Source organism: Callionymus lyra, chromosome 2, assembly GCF_982586985.1.
Source record: "Callionymus lyra chromosome 2, fCalLyr1.hap1.1, whole genome shotgun sequence".
In the NCBI taxonomy this organism is placed as follows: Eukaryota; Metazoa; Chordata; class Actinopteri; order Syngnathiformes; family Callionymidae; genus Callionymus; species Callionymus lyra.
This window is the reverse complement of record NC_141819.1, coordinates 2,247,051-2,265,035: the sequence shown is the minus strand read 5'-3', so window position 1 is coordinate 2,265,035 and position 17,985 is coordinate 2,247,051. Positions and strand designations below refer to the sequence as shown.

The 17,985-nt window shown below is 40.5% G+C and overlaps 1 protein-coding gene across 1 annotated transcript in view; it reads left to right on the top strand.

Annotated features, from left to right (window-relative positions):
• The window catches only part of creb3l3a (cAMP responsive element binding protein 3-like 3a), an 18,606-nt gene extending 1,874 nt beyond the window's left edge, over positions 1–16,732 (top strand). Inside the window, exons 2-10 of the mRNA XM_087782119.1 lie at positions 285–386; positions 457–688; positions 6,322–6,449; positions 6,908–7,018; positions 7,627–7,733; positions 11,005–11,073; positions 14,158–14,242; positions 14,648–14,738; positions 15,828–16,732. Of these exons, the coding sequence (XP_087638245.1) occupies positions 285–386; positions 457–688; positions 6,322–6,449; positions 6,908–7,018; positions 7,627–7,733; positions 11,005–11,073; positions 14,158–14,242; positions 14,648–14,738; positions 15,828–16,102 (1,200 nt within the window). The 3' untranslated portion in view covers positions 16,103–16,732. The remainder of the gene's footprint in view (positions 1–284; positions 387–456; positions 689–6,321; positions 6,450–6,907; positions 7,019–7,626; positions 7,734–11,004; positions 11,074–14,157; positions 14,243–14,647; positions 14,739–15,827) is intronic.
• Positions 16,733–17,985: the final 1,253 nt, after the last annotated feature.

The window sequence follows — 17,985 nt, the reverse complement described above, 5'->3', positions numbered from 1 at the left end:
ATTATAGTTGAAAATTGTTTGATTATAGTTTAAATTGTTTGATTATAGTTGAAAATTGTTTGATTATAGTTGAAAATTGTTTGATTATAGTTGAAAATTGTTTGATTATAGTTGAAAATTGTTTGATTATAGTTGAAAATTGTTTGATTATAGTTAAATATTGTTTGTTATGTACAATAAATCTACCTCAGAAATGAAAGTATATCTTCTCGAGGATCTTCACATTCCCACAGACTTCCTTCATGAGCAACTCTGTGTCGTCATGTGTGACGCTTTCATTCCAGGCCTCTGATTGCACGGAGCTGCTGGACTGGCTCTTAGATCAGGACCATATGACCTCCCATCACTGTGCGAACCAGCCCAGCTGGCCGGTCCAGAACCCAAACGTGCGTAAACATTTGAAACTCCTGCTGTTGTCGAACCTCTGGTGTGAGACTGATGGAGGTCCGTCCACAGATGCCGCCTCAACAGTGCGACGATCAGTTCCTTGACGCTCTGCTGACCGGGTCGGCCTCGGGTTCTCCTCTCTGGTCCCCGTCGCCCAGTGACAGCGGCATCAGCGAGGACCATGTCTCGGACCAGATGGACAGCCCGCAGAGGTCCGACAGCCCACCGGAGGCAGCGCACTGCAACAGTCACGGAGCTCCGAGCAAAACAGCTTTGGACGGAAACTTCCTCTCTGGATTCAGTGAGTAACTTTAGAAACAGTCATAAGTTCAGTACGAGATAAAGGAACAGTCATAAGTTAATTACGAGATAAAGGAACAGTCATTAGTTCAGTACGAGCTAAAGGAACAGTCATAAGTTAAGTACGAGATAAAGGAACAGTCATTAGTTCAGTACGAGCTAAAGGAACAGTCATTAGTTCAGTACGAGCTAAAGGAACAGTCATTAGTTCAGTACGAGCTAAAGGAACAGTCATTAGTTCAGTACGATCTAAAGGAACAGTCATTAGTTCAGTACGATCTAAAGGAACAGTCATTAGTTCAGTACGAGCTAAAGGAACAGTCATTAGTTCAGTGGGAGCTAAAGGAACAGTCATTAGTTCAGTACGAGCTAAAGGAACAGTCATTAGTTCAGTACGAGCTAAAGGAACAGTCATAAGTTCAGTACGAGCTAAAAGAACAGTCATAAGTTCAGTACGAGCTAAAGGAACAGTCATAAGTTCAGTACGATCTAAAGGAACAGTCATAAGTTCAGTACGAGCTAAAGGAACAGTCATTAGTTCAGTACGAGCTAAAGGAACAGTCATTAGTTCAGTACGATCTAAAGGAAAAGTCAAAAGTTCAGTACGAGCTAAAGGAACAGTCATTAGTTCAGTACGAGCTAAAAGAACAGTCATAAGTTCAGTACGATCTAAAGGAAAAGTCAAAAGTTCAGTACGAGCTAAAAGAACAGTCATAAGTTCAGTACGAGCTAAAGGAACAGTCATTAGTTCAGTACGAGCTAAAGGAACAGTCATAAGTTCAGTACGAGCTAAAGGAACAGTCAAAAGTTCAGTACGAGCTAAAAGAACAGTCATAAGTTCAGTAGGAGCTAAAGGAACAGTCATAAGTTCAGTACGAGCTAAAGGAACAGTCATAAGTTCAGTACGATCTAAAGGAACAGTCAAAAGTTCAGTACGAGCTAAAAGAACAGTCATAAGTTCAGTACGAGCTAAAAGAACAGTCATTAGTTCAGTACGAGCTAAAGGAACAGTCATTAGTTCAGTACGAGCTAAAGGAACAGTCATTAGTTCAGTACGAGATAAAGGAACAGTCATTAGTTCAGTACGAGCTAAAGGAACAGTCATAAGTTCAGTACGAGCTAAAGGAACAGTCATAAGTTCAGTACGAGCTAAAGGAACAGTCATAAGTTCAGTACGAGCTAAAGGAACAGTCATAAGTTCAGTACGATCTAAAGGAACAGTCATAAGTTCAGTGCGAGCTAAAGGAACAGTCATTAGTTCAGTACGAGCTAAAGGAACAGTCATTAGTTCAGTACGATCTAAAGGAAAAGTCAAAAGTTCAGTACGAGCTAAAGGAACAGTCATTAGTTCAGTACGAGCTAAAAGAACAGTCATAAGTTCAGTACGATCTAAAGGAAAAGTCAAAAGTTCAGTACGAGCTAAAAGAACAGTCATAAGTTCAGTACGAGCTAAAGGAACAGTCATTAGTTCAGTACGAGCTAAAGGAACAGTCATAAGTTCAGTACGAGCTAAAGGAACAGTCAAAAGTTCAGTACGAGCTAAAAGAACAGTCATAAGTTCAGTAGGAGCTAAAGGAACAGTCATAAGTTCAGTACGAGCTAAAGGAACAGTCATAAGTTCAGTACGATCTAAAGGAACAGTCAAAAGTTCAGTACGAGCTAAAAGAACAGTCATAAGTTCAGTACGAGCTAAAAGAACAGTCATTAGTTCAGTACAAGCTAAAGGAACAGTCATGAGTTCAGTACGAGCTAAAGGAACAGTCATTAGTTCAGTACGAGCTAAAGGAACAGTCATTAGTTCAGTACGAGCTAAAGGAACAGTCATAAGTTCAGTACGAGCTAAAGGAACAGTCATAAGTTCAGTACGAGCTAAAGGAACAGTCATGAGTTCAGTACGAGCTAAAGGAACAGTCATAAGTTAAGTACGAGATAAAGGAACAGTCATTAGTTCAGTACGAGCTAAAAGAACAGTCATTAGTTCAGTACGAGCTAAAGGAACAGTCATAAGTTCAGTACGAGCTAAAGGAACAGTCATAAGTTCAGTACGAGCTAAAGGAACAGTCATGAGTTCAGTACGAGCTAAAGGAACAGTCATAAGTTCAGTACGAGCTAAAGGAACAGTCATAAGTTCAGTACGAGCTAAAGGAACAGTCATAAGTTCAGTACGAGCTAAAGGAACAGTCATAAGTTCAGTACGATCTAAAGGAACAGTCATAAGTTCAGTACGAGCTAAAGGAACAGTCATTAGTTCAGTACGAGCTAAAAGAACAGTCATAAGTTCAGTACGATCTAAAGGAACAGTCATAAGTTCAGTACGAGCTAAAGGAACAGTCATAAGTTCAGTAGGAGCTAAAGGAACAGTCATAAGTTCAGTACGAGCTAAAGGAACAGTCATAAGTTCAGTACGATCTAAAGGAACAGTCAAAAGTTCAGTACGAGCTAAAAGAACAGTCATAAGTTCAGTACGAGCTAAAAGAACAGTCATAAGTTCAGTACGATCTAAAGGAACAGTCATAAGTTCAGTAGGAGCTAAAGGAACAGTCATAAGTTCAGTACGAGCTAAAGGAACAGTCATAAGTTCAGTACGATCTAAAGGAACAGTCAAAAGTTCAGTACGAGCTAAAAGAACAGTCATAAGTTCAGTACGAGCTAAAGGAACAGTCATTAGTTCAGTACGAGCTAAAAGAACAGTCATTAGTTCAGTACGAGCTAAAGGAACAGTCATTAGTTCAGTACGAGCTAAAGGAACAGTCATTAGTTCAGTACGAGCTAAAGGAACAGTCATAAGTTCAGTACGAGCTAAAGGAACAGTCATGAGTTCAGTACGAGCTAAAGGAACAGTCATAAGTTAAGTACGAGATAAAGGAACAGTCATTAGTTCAGTACGAGCTAAAAGAACAGTCATTAGTTCAGTACGAGCTAAAGGAACAGTCATAAGTTCAGTACGAGCTAAAGGAACAGTCATAAGTTCAGTACGAGCTAAAGGAACAGTCATGAGTTCAGTACGAGCTAAAGGAACAGTCATAAGTTCAGTACGAGCTAAAGGAACAGTCATAAGTTCAGTACGAGCTAAAGGAACAGTCATAAGTTCAGTACGAGCTAAAGGAACAGTCATAAGTTCAGTACGATCTAAAGGAACAGTCATAAGTTCAGTACGAGCTAAAGGAACAGTCATTAGTTCAGTACGAGCTAAAAGAACAGTCATAAGTTCAGTACGAGCTAAAGGAACAGTCATAAGTTCAGTAGGAGCTAAAGGAACAGTCATAAGTTCAGTACGAGCTAAAGGAACAGTCATAAGTTCAGTACGATCTAAAGGAACAGTCAAAAGTTCAGTACGAGCTAAAAGAACAGTCATAAGTTCAGTACGAGCTAAAAGAACAGTCATAAGTTCAGTACGATCTAAAGGAACAGTCATAAGTTCAGTAGGAGCTAAAGGAACAGTCATAAGTTCAGTACGAGCTAAAGGAACAGTCATAAGTTCAGTACGATCTAAAGGAACAGTCAAAAGTTCAGTACGAGCTAAAAGAACAGTCATAAGTTCAGTACGAGCTAAAGGAACAGTCATTAGTTCAGTACGAGCTAAAAGAACAGTCATTAGTTCAGTACGAGCTAAAGGAACAGTCATTAGTTCAGTACGAGCTAAAGGAACAGTCATTAGTTCAGTACGAGCTAAAGGAACAGTCATAAGTTCAATACGATCTAAAGGAACAGTCATTAGTTCAGTACGAGCTAAAGGAACAGTCATTAGTTCAGTACGAGCTAAAGGAACAGTCATTAGTTCAGTACGAGCTAAAAGAACAGTCATAAGTTCAGTACGATCTAAAGGAACAGTCATTAGTTCAGTACGAGCTAAAGGAACAGTCATTAGTTCAGTACGAGCTAAAGGAACAGTCATTAGTTCGGTACGAGCTAAAAGAACAGTCATTAGTTCGGTACGAGCTAAAAGAACAGTCATTAGTTCGGTACGAGCTAAAGGAACAGTCATTAGTTCGGTACGAGCTAAAAGAACAGTCATTAGTTCGGTACAAGCTAAAAGAACAGTCATAAGTTCAATACGAGCTAAAGGAACAAACATTAGTTCAGTACGAGCTAAAGGAACAGTCAAAATTTCAGTATGAACTAAAGGAATAGTCATTTAATTTTAATTTTAAATAACACGATATTTTATATAATCAAGCAGCGCTATATATATATACTGTATATATATATATATGATCAAGATAAAACACAGAGTAACAAACATAAATCTAACGGTTCATGTGGTTCTACTTTATTCAGTGTTTCTGATGTGTTTCCTCATGTTTGGTTCAGAACAATCATTTTAGTGCATATTTTCAAAACACAAACTTTACTCACCATAATGCATAACAACAATTGAAGAAGGACATGTCGAAAATCTTTTCTTCTGGTTTCAGTCTTTTAAGTCAAATTTCTGATTCCCAGTGAAGAGTAGATCGTTCGTGTCTTTCTAAAAAATGGTTAAATAAGTTGAATAATCTGTTCAAATGCTCCTTAAATCACAGGACGAACTTTCCTGTACCTCGGAGCAGTTTCAATGTCAGGGTTATATTCACGCTCGTACACATAGAGAAGAGTACACATAAACAGTTACATAAAAAACTACAGTTATGTCCAGCTCTGGACTGGTGACAAAAACTTGTTTGTGTATTTGAATCTGAATGTGTTTGATTGTATGCAGACGATGGTGTTCTGTACATGTGTGTCTCCTGGCTTTGAGAGACTTTGTGTCAATTTGTGCGTTTGTGTTTAAGCTTTATTGATGATAAATAAATAGATAGGTAGAACTCTGGAGGTCTCCTTTGGGAAATTGTTATGTTTCTAGCGTTTGTGTTTTACTCATTTTCACGAGTCAAGAGTCACTGATTTTATCTCAGAGAAAATCTTCCTTTACTCAATAAAAAAACCCCTTTTTGATTATTCATCTAAATAATAACCCTGGAGATCTCCTTCGGGGAAATTGGGTTTCAGTTCACAGCAGACGAAAGTTTCATAAAAACAAGAACAAAGTGTAAATAAAAGAACAAAGTGCAAGGGATATGAGGCATACAGTGGCGCAGTGGTTAGGGCCGAGCCAACTTGTGACCTTCCTGTGTGAGTTTGTATGTGTTGTGTGGGTTTACTCCGGACACTCCGGTTTCCTCCCACAGTCCAGAAACATACAGAGGTTTGTTGAGAACTTGAGGGAAAATGTCTGTAGTTATGAGTGTGTGAATGGTTGTCTGTCTTTCTGTGTCCTGAGACAGACTGGCGTCCTGTCCAGGGTGTCCCCTGCCTCTCGCCCTATGAAGCTAGGATAGACTCCAGTCTCCCTGCGACCCCCATAAGGGATAAAGCGTTAGAAAATGAATGAAGGAAGTGCAAAGTACAAATATAAAGAACATGGGTCAAAGGAAAGAACACAAAGATTAACATAGAATAACATCATCCTTTCACTAGGATTATGGACTGAAGACACAGACGTTTTGTTTCTAGGGTCACACGCTGATGTTTTTTCAGAGAAATCTTTCTCTTTTTTCCTAAATTAAACACCTTTTATTCACTGATAATAAACCAGTGTTGTTATATCTATATTTGTTCATGTTCTATCCGAACTGACCCGCTCCATGTGTGCAGACGGCTGCGACTCCACGCTGGCCTCAGGACGGACACACGAGTCTCACTTTCCTCTCCACGACACACTGGTGTCGTCCAGTTTCCCGCTGACCGTCAAGGATCTGCTGCTGTCCGGCGCGACAGAGTCGGTGCGTACGTCCGTCGAGGGGGTTGAGGATCCGCAGACGTCTGCTGACATCACGGGTTCTTCCCTCACTCCGACATCAGAGTCACACCTCGAGACACTTTTGCCGAGCAGGAGATGCAGGATGTGTTCCACGCCCGGGTGTGTCGGTCAGAAACGAGGAGGCTGATCCAGAGACTGTTGATGCAACAGCAGAGATAACGTTTCTATAGGAGCAGCAGCGGCGCTCGATCATTACTTCTCTTTGTGCGTCGGCTCTCGGAGACGAACAAAGACGAGGCTGAAGAAAAGATGAATCAGTGATTGGGTTTTCACAGCATTGATCAAAACTTTTGGGCTCAACAGTGTGTGTTGAGCTGTGCGTGTGTGGGTGTGTGTGTGTGTGCGTGTGCGTGTGCGTGTGCGTGTGCGTGTGCGAGACGGAATTAACCATGAGCTGAGATGTTGTATTATTGTCTGCAGGCGCCGCTGACGTCCAAACCCTGCATTCAGGAGCTCGTCCTCAATGACGACGAAAAGAAGCTTTTGGCCAAAGAAGGAGTGACTCTGCCCGACCAGCTGCCGCTGACCAAGGTACCGTCCACCGTACTTCTGTAGTACTACTACTACTACATCTCACACTCTTGAAGACCGTTTTAAACATGAATATGTCGTCTACCCTGTCATTGAAATATTTACATTAGAAAATGATCTTAAGCTCCGCCCACTGAATACACTTTGTTTTTCTGGAGATGAAATCTTGTTGACCATAACCACACCCACTCTGCTGTGATTGGTCAAGCGTGGAGTTTTGTCACCGCCCGTCATCAATGGTCTCCACCTTCAAGGGACTCGTTGTATAAACAAAGCGTGATTACAGCTGGAGGAGGAGTGAAGCCGTTATTACATCATAATGGACTCTCGTAACCTCTCGTTCGCCCAGATTTCAGAGCAACTTTATAAAGTAATAAAGTGTAAAACATGGTCATGATGAGAAGTTACTGCGTCTTGAAGAACATTTAATACAAGACAGTCAACGCTGTAGGTAACGCTCGATCCGTTACTGATCATTTTACAATAATATAATAATAATAAATGTGACACAAGACAACTTTGATTATTCAAAGTCAGATTATCTTGTTGAGCCAGAAAAATGCGTCCTTAAAAAAATGTTAAAATGTGTCTCTTCTCTCATTTTAAAGAACGAAGAACGGGTTCTGAAGAAAATCCGTCGCAAGATCCGAAACAAGCAGTCGGCCCAGGAGAGTCGGAAGAAGAAGAAGGAATATATCGATGGGTTGGAAGGAAGGTAACACAGAGTTGAATATTCACAACACAAACCCTCAGATAGTAACAAATCAAAGCCTCGAATAGTAACAACACAAAGCCTCGCAGAGTAATAACACAAACCCTCAGATAGTAACAAATCAAAGCCTTGAATAGTAACAACACAAAGCCTCGCAGAGTAATAACACAAACCCTCAGATAGTAACAAATCAAAGCCTTGAATAGTAACAACACAAAGCCTCGCAGAGTAATAACACAATACCTTGCAGAGTAAAAACACAAAGCCTCACAGAGTAATAACACAAAGCCTCGCAGAGTAAGAACACAAAGCCTCAGAGAGTAACAACTAAAAGCCTCATAGAGTAACAACACAAAGCCTCACAGAGTAACAACACAAAGCCTCACAGAGTAACAACACAAAGCCTCACAGAGTAACAACACAAAGCCTCACAGAGTAACAACACAAAGCCTCACAGAGTAACAACACAAAGCCTTGCAGAGTAATAACACAAACCCTCGCAGAGTAACAACACAAACCCTCAGATAGTAAAAAATCAAAGCCTTGAATAGTAACAACACAAAGCCTCGCAGAGTAATAACACAATACCTTGCAGAGTAAAAACACAAAGCCTCACAGAGTAATAACACAAAGCCTCGCAGAGTAACAACACAAAGCCTCAGAGAGTAACAACTAAAAGCCTCATAGAGTAACAACACAAAGCCTCACAGAGTAACAACACAAAGCCTCACAGAGTAACAACACAAAGCCTCACAGAGTAACAACACAAAGCCTTGCAGAGTAATAACACAAACCCTCGCAGAGTAACAACACAAAGCCTCGCAGAGTAACAACACAAAGCCTCACAGAGTAACAACACAAAGCCTCACAGAGTAATAACACAAAGCCTCACAGAGTAATAACACAAAGCCTCACAGAGTAACAACACAAAGCCTCACAGAGTAACAACACAAAGCCTCCCAGAGTAATAACACAATACCTTGCAGAGTAAAAACACAAAGCCTCACAGAGTAATAACACAAAGCCTCGCAGAGTAACAACACAAAGCCTCAGAGAGTAACAACTAAAAGCCTCATAGAGTAACAACACAAAGCCTCACAGAGTAACAACACAAAGCCTCACAGAGTAACAACACAAAGCCTCACAGGGTAACAACACAAAGCCTTGCAGAGTAATAACACAAACCCTCGCAGAGTAACAACACAAAGCCTCACAGAGTAACAACACAAAGCCTCACAGAGTAACAACACAAAGCCTCACAGAGTAACAACACAAAGCCTCACAGAGTAACAACACAAAGCCTCACAGAGTAACAACACAAAGCCTCGCAGAGTAACAACACAAACCCTCGCAGAGTAATAACACAAAGCCTCACAGAGTAACAACACAAAGCCTCACAGAGTAACAACACAAAGCCTCACAGAGTAACAACACAAAGCCTCACAGAGTAACAACACAAAGCCTCACAGAGTAACAACACAAAGCCTCGCAGAGTAACAACACAAAGCCTCAAAGAGTAATAACACAAAGCCTCACAGAGTAACAACACAAAGCCTCACAGAGTAACAACACAAAGCCTCACAGAGTAACAACACAAAGCCTCACAGAGTAACAACACAAAGCCTCACAGAGTAACAACACAAAGCCTCATAGAGTAACAACACAAAGCCTCACAGAGTAACAACACAAAGCCTCACAGAGTAACAACACAAAGCCTCACAGAGTAACAACACAAAGCCTCACAGAGTAACAACACAAAGCCTCACAGAGTAACAACACAAAGCCTTGCAGAGTAATAACACAAACCCTCGCAGAGTAACAACACAAACCCTCAGATAGTAAAAAATCAAAGCCTTGAATAGTAACAACACAAAGCCTCGCAGAGTAATAACACAATACCTTGCAGAGTAAAAACACAAAGCCTCACAGAGTAATAACACAAAGCCTCGCAGAGTAACAACACAAAGCCTCAGAGAGTAACAACTAAAAGCCTCATAGAGTAACAACACAAAGCCTCACAGAGTAACAACACAAAGCCTCACAGAGTAACAACACAAAGCCTCACAGAGTAACAACACAAAGCCTTGCAGAGTAATAACACAAACCCTCGCAGAGTAACAACACAAAGCCTCGCAGAGTAACAACACAAAGCCTCACAGAGTAACAACACAAAGCCTCACAGAGTAATAACACAAAGCCTCACAGAGTAATAACACAAAGCCTCACAGAGTAACAACACAAAGCCTCACAGAGTAACAACACAAAGCCTCCCAGAGTAATAACACAATACCTTGCAGAGTAAAAACACAAAGCCTCACAGAGTAATAACACAAAGCCTCGCAGAGTAACAACACAAAGCCTCAGAGAGTAACAACTAAAAGCCTCATAGAGTAACAACACAAAGCCTCACAGAGTAACAACTAAAAGCCTCACAGAGTAACAACACAAAGCCTCACAGGGTAACAACACAAAGCCTTGCAGAGTAATAACACAAACCCTCGCAGAGTAACAACACAAAGCCTCACAGAGTAACAACACAAAGCCTCACAGAGTAACAACACAAAGCCTCACAGAGTAACAACACAAAGCCTCACAGAGTAACAACACAAAGCCTCGCAGAGTAACAACACAAACCCTCGCAGAGTAATAACACAAAGCCTCACAGAGTAACAACACAAAGCCTCACAGAGTAACAACACAAAGCCTCACAGAGTAACAACACAAAGCCTCACAGAGTAACAACACAAAGCCTCACAGAGTAACAACACAAAGCCTCGCAGAGTAACAACACAAAGCCTCGCAGAGTAACAACACAAAGCCTCACAGAGTAACAACACAAAGCCTCACAGAGTAAGAACACAAAGCCTCACAGAGTAACAACACAAAGCCTCACAGAGTAACAACACAAAGCCTCACAGAGTAACAACACAAAGCCTCGCAGAGTAACAACACAAAGCCTCACAGAGTAACAACACAAAGCCTTGCAGAGTAATAACACAAAGCCTCGCAGAGTAACAACACAAAGCCTTGCAGAGTAACAACACAAAGCCTCACAGAGTAACAACACAAAGCCTCACAGAGTAACAACACAAAGCCTCACAGAGTAACAACACAAAGCCTCACAGAGTAACAACACAAAGCTACTGTTTGACAAAACATGATTTGATTCTTAACCATGTTTATCGTCTACAGCTGATGATTCTTCACTGTGAGATTCAATCCACACACATTGATGTTTGTGTTGATGTTTTTGTTGTTGTGTCGTCACCTGCAGGATGGAAGTGTGTAGCGCTCACAACCAGGACCTGCAGAGGAAAGTGTCTCAGCTGGAAAAATGCAACATGTGAGAATTTCAAACTTTTCACTTCCCTCTGTTTCTAAGTAACAAGTGTTTATCCTCTCGACGGGTCATGGGGTCACGACCCGAGGCTCAGACACGTTCAGATCCGGAGGTGAAAGGTCACCGTTAATGGATCCTACGTGACAGTGACGCGGCTCGAACACGCCTGATGACCGTCATTGAAACTCGTCGCTGCCGCATCATGTGTTTACGTCCCACTCAGATCCATCTTGTGTCCTCAAGGTCGACGTTTGTGTCACTTCCTGTCTGGAGCAGAAAATCACGATCATTACGACGACAAACATTTGTCGACTCGTTGTTGTCGACTAGTTGTTGTCATCTCGTTGTTGTCGTCTCGTTGTTGTCGACTCGTTGTTGTCGACTCGTTATTGTCGTCTCGTTGTTGTCGACTCGTTATTGTCGTCTCGTTGTTGTCGACTCGTTATTGTCGTCTCGTTGTTGTCGCCCCTTGTTGTCGAGTCATTATTGTCGTCTCGTTGTTGTCAACTCGTTATTGTCGTCAAGTTGTTGTCGTCTCGTTGTTGTCGACTCGTTGTTGTCGACTCGTTATTGTCGTCTCGTTGTTGTCGCCCCTTGTTGTCGACTCGTTATTGTCGTCTCGTTGTTGTCGTCTTGTTGTTGTCGTCTCGTTGTTGTCGTCTCGTTGTTGTCATCTCGTTGTTGTCGACTCGTTATTGTCGTCTGGTTATTGTCGTCTCGTTGTTGTCGTCTCGTTGTTGTCGTCTCGTTGTTGTCGACTCGTTGTTGTCGACTCGTTGTTGTCGACTCTTTATTGTCGTCTCGTTTTTGTCGTCTCGTTGTTGTCGACTCTTTATTGTCGTCTCCTTGTTGTCGTCTCGTTGTTGTCGACTTGTTGTTGTCGACTCGTTGTTGTCGTCTCGTTGTTGTCGACTCTTTATTGTCGTCTCGTTTTTGTCGTCTCGTTGTTGTCGTCTCGTTGTTGTCGTCTCGTTGTTGTCGTCTCGTTGTTGTCTTCTCGTTGTTGTCGACTCGTTATTGTTGTCTCGTTGTTGTCGTCTCGTTGTTGTCGTCTCATTATTGTCAACTCGTTGTTGTCGTCTCATTGTTGTCGACTCGTTGTCGACTATTGTCGTCTCGTTTTTGTCGTCTCGTTGTTGTCGACTCTTTATTGTCGTCTCGTTGTTGTCGTCTCGTTGTTGTCGTCTCGTTGTTGTCGTCTCGTTGTTGTCGCCCCTTGTTGTCGACTCGTTATTGTCGTCTCGTTGTTGTCGTCTCGTTGTTGTCGTCTCGTTGTTGTCGTCTCGTTGTTGTCGTCTCGTTGTTGTCATCTCGTTGTTGTCGACTCGTTATAGTCGTCTCGTTATTGTCGTCTCGTTGTTGTCGTCTCATTGTTGTCGACTCGTTGTTGTTGACTCTTTATTGTCGTCTCGTTTTTGTCGTCTCGTTGTTGTCGACTCTTCATTGTCGTCTCGTTGTTGTCGACTCGTTTTTGTCGTCTCGTTGTTGTCGACTCTTTATTGTCGTCTCGTTATTGTCGTCTCGTTGTTGTCGTCTCGTTGTTGTCGTCTCGTTGTTGTCGACTCTTTATTGTCGTCTCGTTGTTGTCGTCTCGTTGTTGTCGTCTCGTTGTTGTCGTCTCGTTGTTGTCGTCTCGTTGTTGTCGACTCTTTATTGTCGTCTCGTTTTTGTCGACTCGTTATTGTCGTCTCGTTATTGTCGTCTCGTTATTGTCGTCTCGTTGTTGTCGTCTCGTTGTTGTCGACTCTTTATTGTTGTCTCGTTGTTGTCGTCTCGTTGTTGTCGACTCATTGTTGTCGTCTCGTTGTTGTCGACTCTTTATTGTCGTCTCGTTTTTGTCGACTCATTATTGTCGTCTCGTTATTGTCGTCTCGTTGTTGTCGTCTCGTTGTTGTCGACTAGTTGTTGTCGTCTCGTTGTTGTCGACTAGTTGTTGTCATCTTGTTGTCGACTCGTTTTTGTCGACTCGTTATTGTCGTCTCGTTATTGTCGTCTTGTTGTTGTCGTCTCGTTGTTGTCGACTCGTTGTTGTCGACTCGTTATTGTCGTCTCTTTGTTGTCGACTCGTTGTTGTCGTCTCGTTGTTGTCGACTCTTTATTGTCGTCTCGTTTTTGTCGACTCGTTATTGTCGTCTCGTTATTGTCGTCTCGTTGTTGTCGTCTCGTTGTTGTCATCTCGTTGTTGTCGTCTCGTTGTTGTCGACTCGTTGTTGTCGACTCGTTATTGTCGTCTCGTTGTTGTCGTCTCGTTGTTGTCGCCCCTTGTTGTCGTCTCGATGTTGTCGTCTCGTTGTTGTCGTCTTGTTGTTGTCGTCTCGTTGTTGTCGTCTCGTTGTTGTCGACTCGTTGTTGTCGACTCGTTATTGTCGTCTCGTTGTTGTTGTCGATGATTCAACAGTCGTGAGTCACGAGAACAACTGTTGAGAATCGACTCGTGGAGTGTTGAAGGTTCTCAGGGCGTCAGTGAAGATCCAGATGTTCTTGTGGCGTCCGCAGGTCGCTGTGTGTATACATGTGTGTATATACAATTTTGTATATACTAATGTGTATATACTAGTGAGTATATACATTGTGTATATACTAATGTGTATATACTAGTGAGTATATACTTGTGTGTATATACTAGTGTTTATATACTAGTGTGTATATACTATTGTGTATATACTAGTGTGTAAATACAAGTTTGTATACAAGTTTGTATATACTAGTGTGTATACTATTGTGTATATACTAATGTGTATATACTAATGTGTATATACTAGTGTGTATATACAAGTGTGTATAAACTAGTATGTAAATACAAGTGTGTATAACAGTGTGTGTATACAAGTGTGTGTTTATAAGTGTGTATATACAAGTGTTTATATATAAGTGTGTATATACTAGTGTGTATAGACTAGTGTGTGTATACAAGTGTGTGTGTATACTAGTGTATATACTAGTGTGTGTATACAAGTGTGTGTATACTAGTGTGTGTATACAAGTGTGTGTGTATACTAGTGTGTATACTAGTGTGTGTATATAGAAATGTGTGTATACGATTGTGTATAAACGAACCAACTGCTGAAGATGTTGTGTCGTCCTCAGGTCACTGATGGATCAACTGCGTCGACTTCAAGCTTTGATCGTGAACACGACAAACAAACCTGCTCAGACCACAACGTGCATCATGGTGAGTGTGTGTATATGAGTGTGTGTATACGAGTGTGTGTATGGGTGTGTGTATGTGAGTGTGTGTATACAAGTGTGTGTATACGAGTGTCTGTATATGAGTGTATATAAGGAGGTACAAATGTTTTTGTGTTTGTCCATTGTCCAGCTTTAAAGCAGTTTGTATATACATATGTGTGTGTGTAGGTTCGTGTGGGTGTGTGTAGGTGTGTAGGGGTGTGTGTGTGTGTGTGTGTGTAGCACAAAGGACACAATATTCTCAGCTGAATTGAAAAAGTTTAAAAACAACTCTCGACACAAAGAGGAAACAGAAAAACCTGTTACGAGAATAATGAAGACCAAGATTGTGTCTTCTCAACATTGTCGTGTTTCTTCCTGAAGAAAATCAACTTCCTGTCGTCCTCAGGTGCTGATGCTGTCGTTCTCCCTCATCCTGCTGCCGAACCTCACCTTCCCGCACTCGGCCGTCAACCACGGAGACTTCGCCGCCGTCAAACGTGAGTAGAAGTCGACGCTGACCCGGGTGTGTCCCCGTAAACCACCGATGACCCTGTAGTGCAGGACGACTCTGGTCAACAAACGTGTGAAGCTTCTCGACTCAGACCAAACTAGTCGAGTGTCACTGATCCAGGTGTGTCCCCGTAAACCACCGATGACCCTGTAGTGCAGGACGACTCTGGTCAACAAACGTGTGAAGCTTCTCGACTCAGACCAAACTAGTCGAGTGTCACTGATCCAGGTGTGTCCCCGTAAACCACCGATGACCCTGTAGAGCAGGACGACTCTGGTGAACAAACGTGTGAAGCTTCTCGACTCAGACCAAACTAGTCGAGTTTCAAACACTTTCTCTCAGTGTTGAGTTCGAAGATGAAACTCATTCTCACACATTCAGCCACTGACCACTCATAGTGTGTGTGTGTGTGTGTGTGTGTGTGTGTGTGGGGGTGTGTGTGTGTGTGTGTGTGTGTGTGTGTGTGTGTGTGTGTGTGTGTGTGTGTGTGTGTGTGTTTATATTTTTTTCTTGTGTACACTTGTGTGTGTGTGTGTATGTACTGTATATGTGTGTGTGTATTTGCATTTGTGCGTGTATATTTGTGTGTTTGTATATTTGTGTGTGTATTGCAGGTATGTATATTTGTTTAGGTATTGTGTATATCAGTGTGTGTGTGTGCATGTGAATATTTTTGCCTGTGTGTTTCTGTGTATGTAAAGTGTGTCTATTTCTGTGCATGAGTACAATTTTGCTCGAGAAACTTTGAGGAGTATATTTGTGTATTTTTGTACGTCCTTTGATTTGTGCATTTTTAAATATGTTTATATTTGTGTGTGTGTTTGTGTGTGTTTGTGTGTGTTTGTATATGTGTGTTTAATTCCACTTTGATTAAAAACATATTTTCTGTGTTAAAACAACAACACAACAACACAACAACACAACACCTCGACACACAAAGTTCAAAGGTGATGTTCAAACAAACACTGGTTGTTATGGAAGTAAATGTTTTGAACATAATCAACACGAGTCGACGTCTTGAGTCGTGAGACGATGCGTTCATGGACCGGTTCTGAAGATGGTGTTTCTCCTCCAGTCCAGTCCCGGTCCCTGCAGGCCTCGCGGCACCTCCTCGAGCCGCCGCCCTCGACCCGGGCCGACCCGGCTCCGGTGGACCTGAGCGACCTGAGCGACCTGAGCGACCTGAGCTCGCGCCTGGAGACGCTGACGCTGACGGAAGATTCTGGAAACTGCAGCCACGACAAAGTCACGGGTCGGTTCCAGGTCGACCCGATCACGGGTCACGTCGCCGCCGTCACTCTGGACCCGAGCGGTTCTGCTCGGCTGCGACCGCACGCCGACGACATGTGAGGAGACGACGGTTCAGGGTCTTTAGTTCAGTAAAGTGTTGCTACAATAGAGTCTCCAGACCGAACCAACAGAGCAAACTTTCGGCCAATCAGGCGACGCACAGACGATCACATGACTCTGTTGAAACGGTTATTTTTATGTTGAATTTAAGAAGTTACAATTTAAAATAAATTGAATTTAAAAGAATCATCTTTGAATTATTGAAATTAGAAAATCAAACTCTATGTGTAAAAAAGATTTTAATAATTTGTAATAAATGAATTAAAATGTATTTTTTATATTATTCTACTTTTTAATATAGAAATTATTGAATTTTAAAAATCAATAAAAACAATTAAAAGTTCAACATTTAAAATTAAAAATTCAGTCAAAATCCCAACGGCACCGAAATTCGTGATTCAAACGACTTGAATCTAACGAAACCAACTGATTTATGTCGTGAAAAAGATTCAACGACAAGAAAAGGTTTGAATCGAAGCTTCCAGTGAATCTAGAAAAGATCGTTTTTCACTGTGTTTTTGTAGAAAATAAAGAAAAGAACAAATGTTTCATAATATGTTGAGTTTCTTCCAAAGATCTTGTGATGACAGAATGATGAAATCTTCCTCAATAAACTTGTTTACTTCTCGAGTCACGACTCGTCTTTTGTTCCACGAACCGCTTCGAAAACACTTCAGTCTTGAGTTTCGTCTTTGAAAACATCAGCCTCGTGTTTTTCAAACGTTCTCACAGTGAAGGTCAAAGTTCAACAGTTTTCTTAGAATTTCCACTAAAAACGAAATATCCTCGTGAAGAAGAAATTAATGTAAATAAACACTTTTCATCATCATTATAGGATTATTGAGTATTGAGCAAGTTTATCTATTTTAGTGTCAAATCTGTTGCACATTTTAATCAAAGTATATTTTGTTGTTGATTCATGGATCGATGGTTTGATTTTAGTTGAAAATTGTTTGATTATAGTTGAAAATTGTTTGATTATAGTTGAAAATTGTTTGATTATAGTTGAAAATTGTTTGATTATAGTTGAAAATTGTTGGATTATAGTTGAAAATTGTTTGATTATAGTTGAAAATTGTTTGATTATAGTTGAAAATTGTTTGATTATAGTTGAAAATTGTTTGATTATAGTTGAAAATTGTTTGATTATAGTTGAAAATTGTTTGATTATAGTTGAAAATTGTTGGATTATAGTTGAAAATTGTTTGATTATAGTTGAAAATTGTTTGATTATAGTTGAAAATTGTTTGATTATAGTTGAAAATTGTTGGATTATAGTTGAAAATTGTTGGATTATAGTTGATAATTGTTGGATTATAGTTGAAAATTGTTTGATTATAGTTGAAAATTGTTTGATTATAGTTGAAAATTGTTGGATTATAGTTGAAAATTGTTTGATTATTGTTGAAAATTGTTGGATTATAGTTGAAAATTGTTGGATTATAGTTGAAAATTGTTTGATTATAGTTGAAAATTGTTTGATTATAGTTGAAAATTGTTGGATTATAGTTGAAAATTGTTTGATTATAGTTGAAAATTGTTGGATTATAGTTGAAAATTGTTGGATTATAGTTGAAAATTGTTTGATTATAGTTGAAAATTGTTTGATTATAGTTGAAAATTGTTTGATTATAGTTGAAAATTGTTTGATTATAGTTGAAAATTGTTGGATTATAGTTGAAAATTGTTTGATTATAGTTGATAATTGTTGGATTATAGTTGAAAATTGTTTGATTATAGTTGATAATTGTTTGATTATAGTTGAAAATTGTTTGATTATAGTTGAAAATTGTTTGATTATAGTTGATAATTGTTTGATTATAGTCGAAAATTGTTTGATTATAGTTGAAAATTGTTTGATTATAGTTGAAAATTGTTAGATT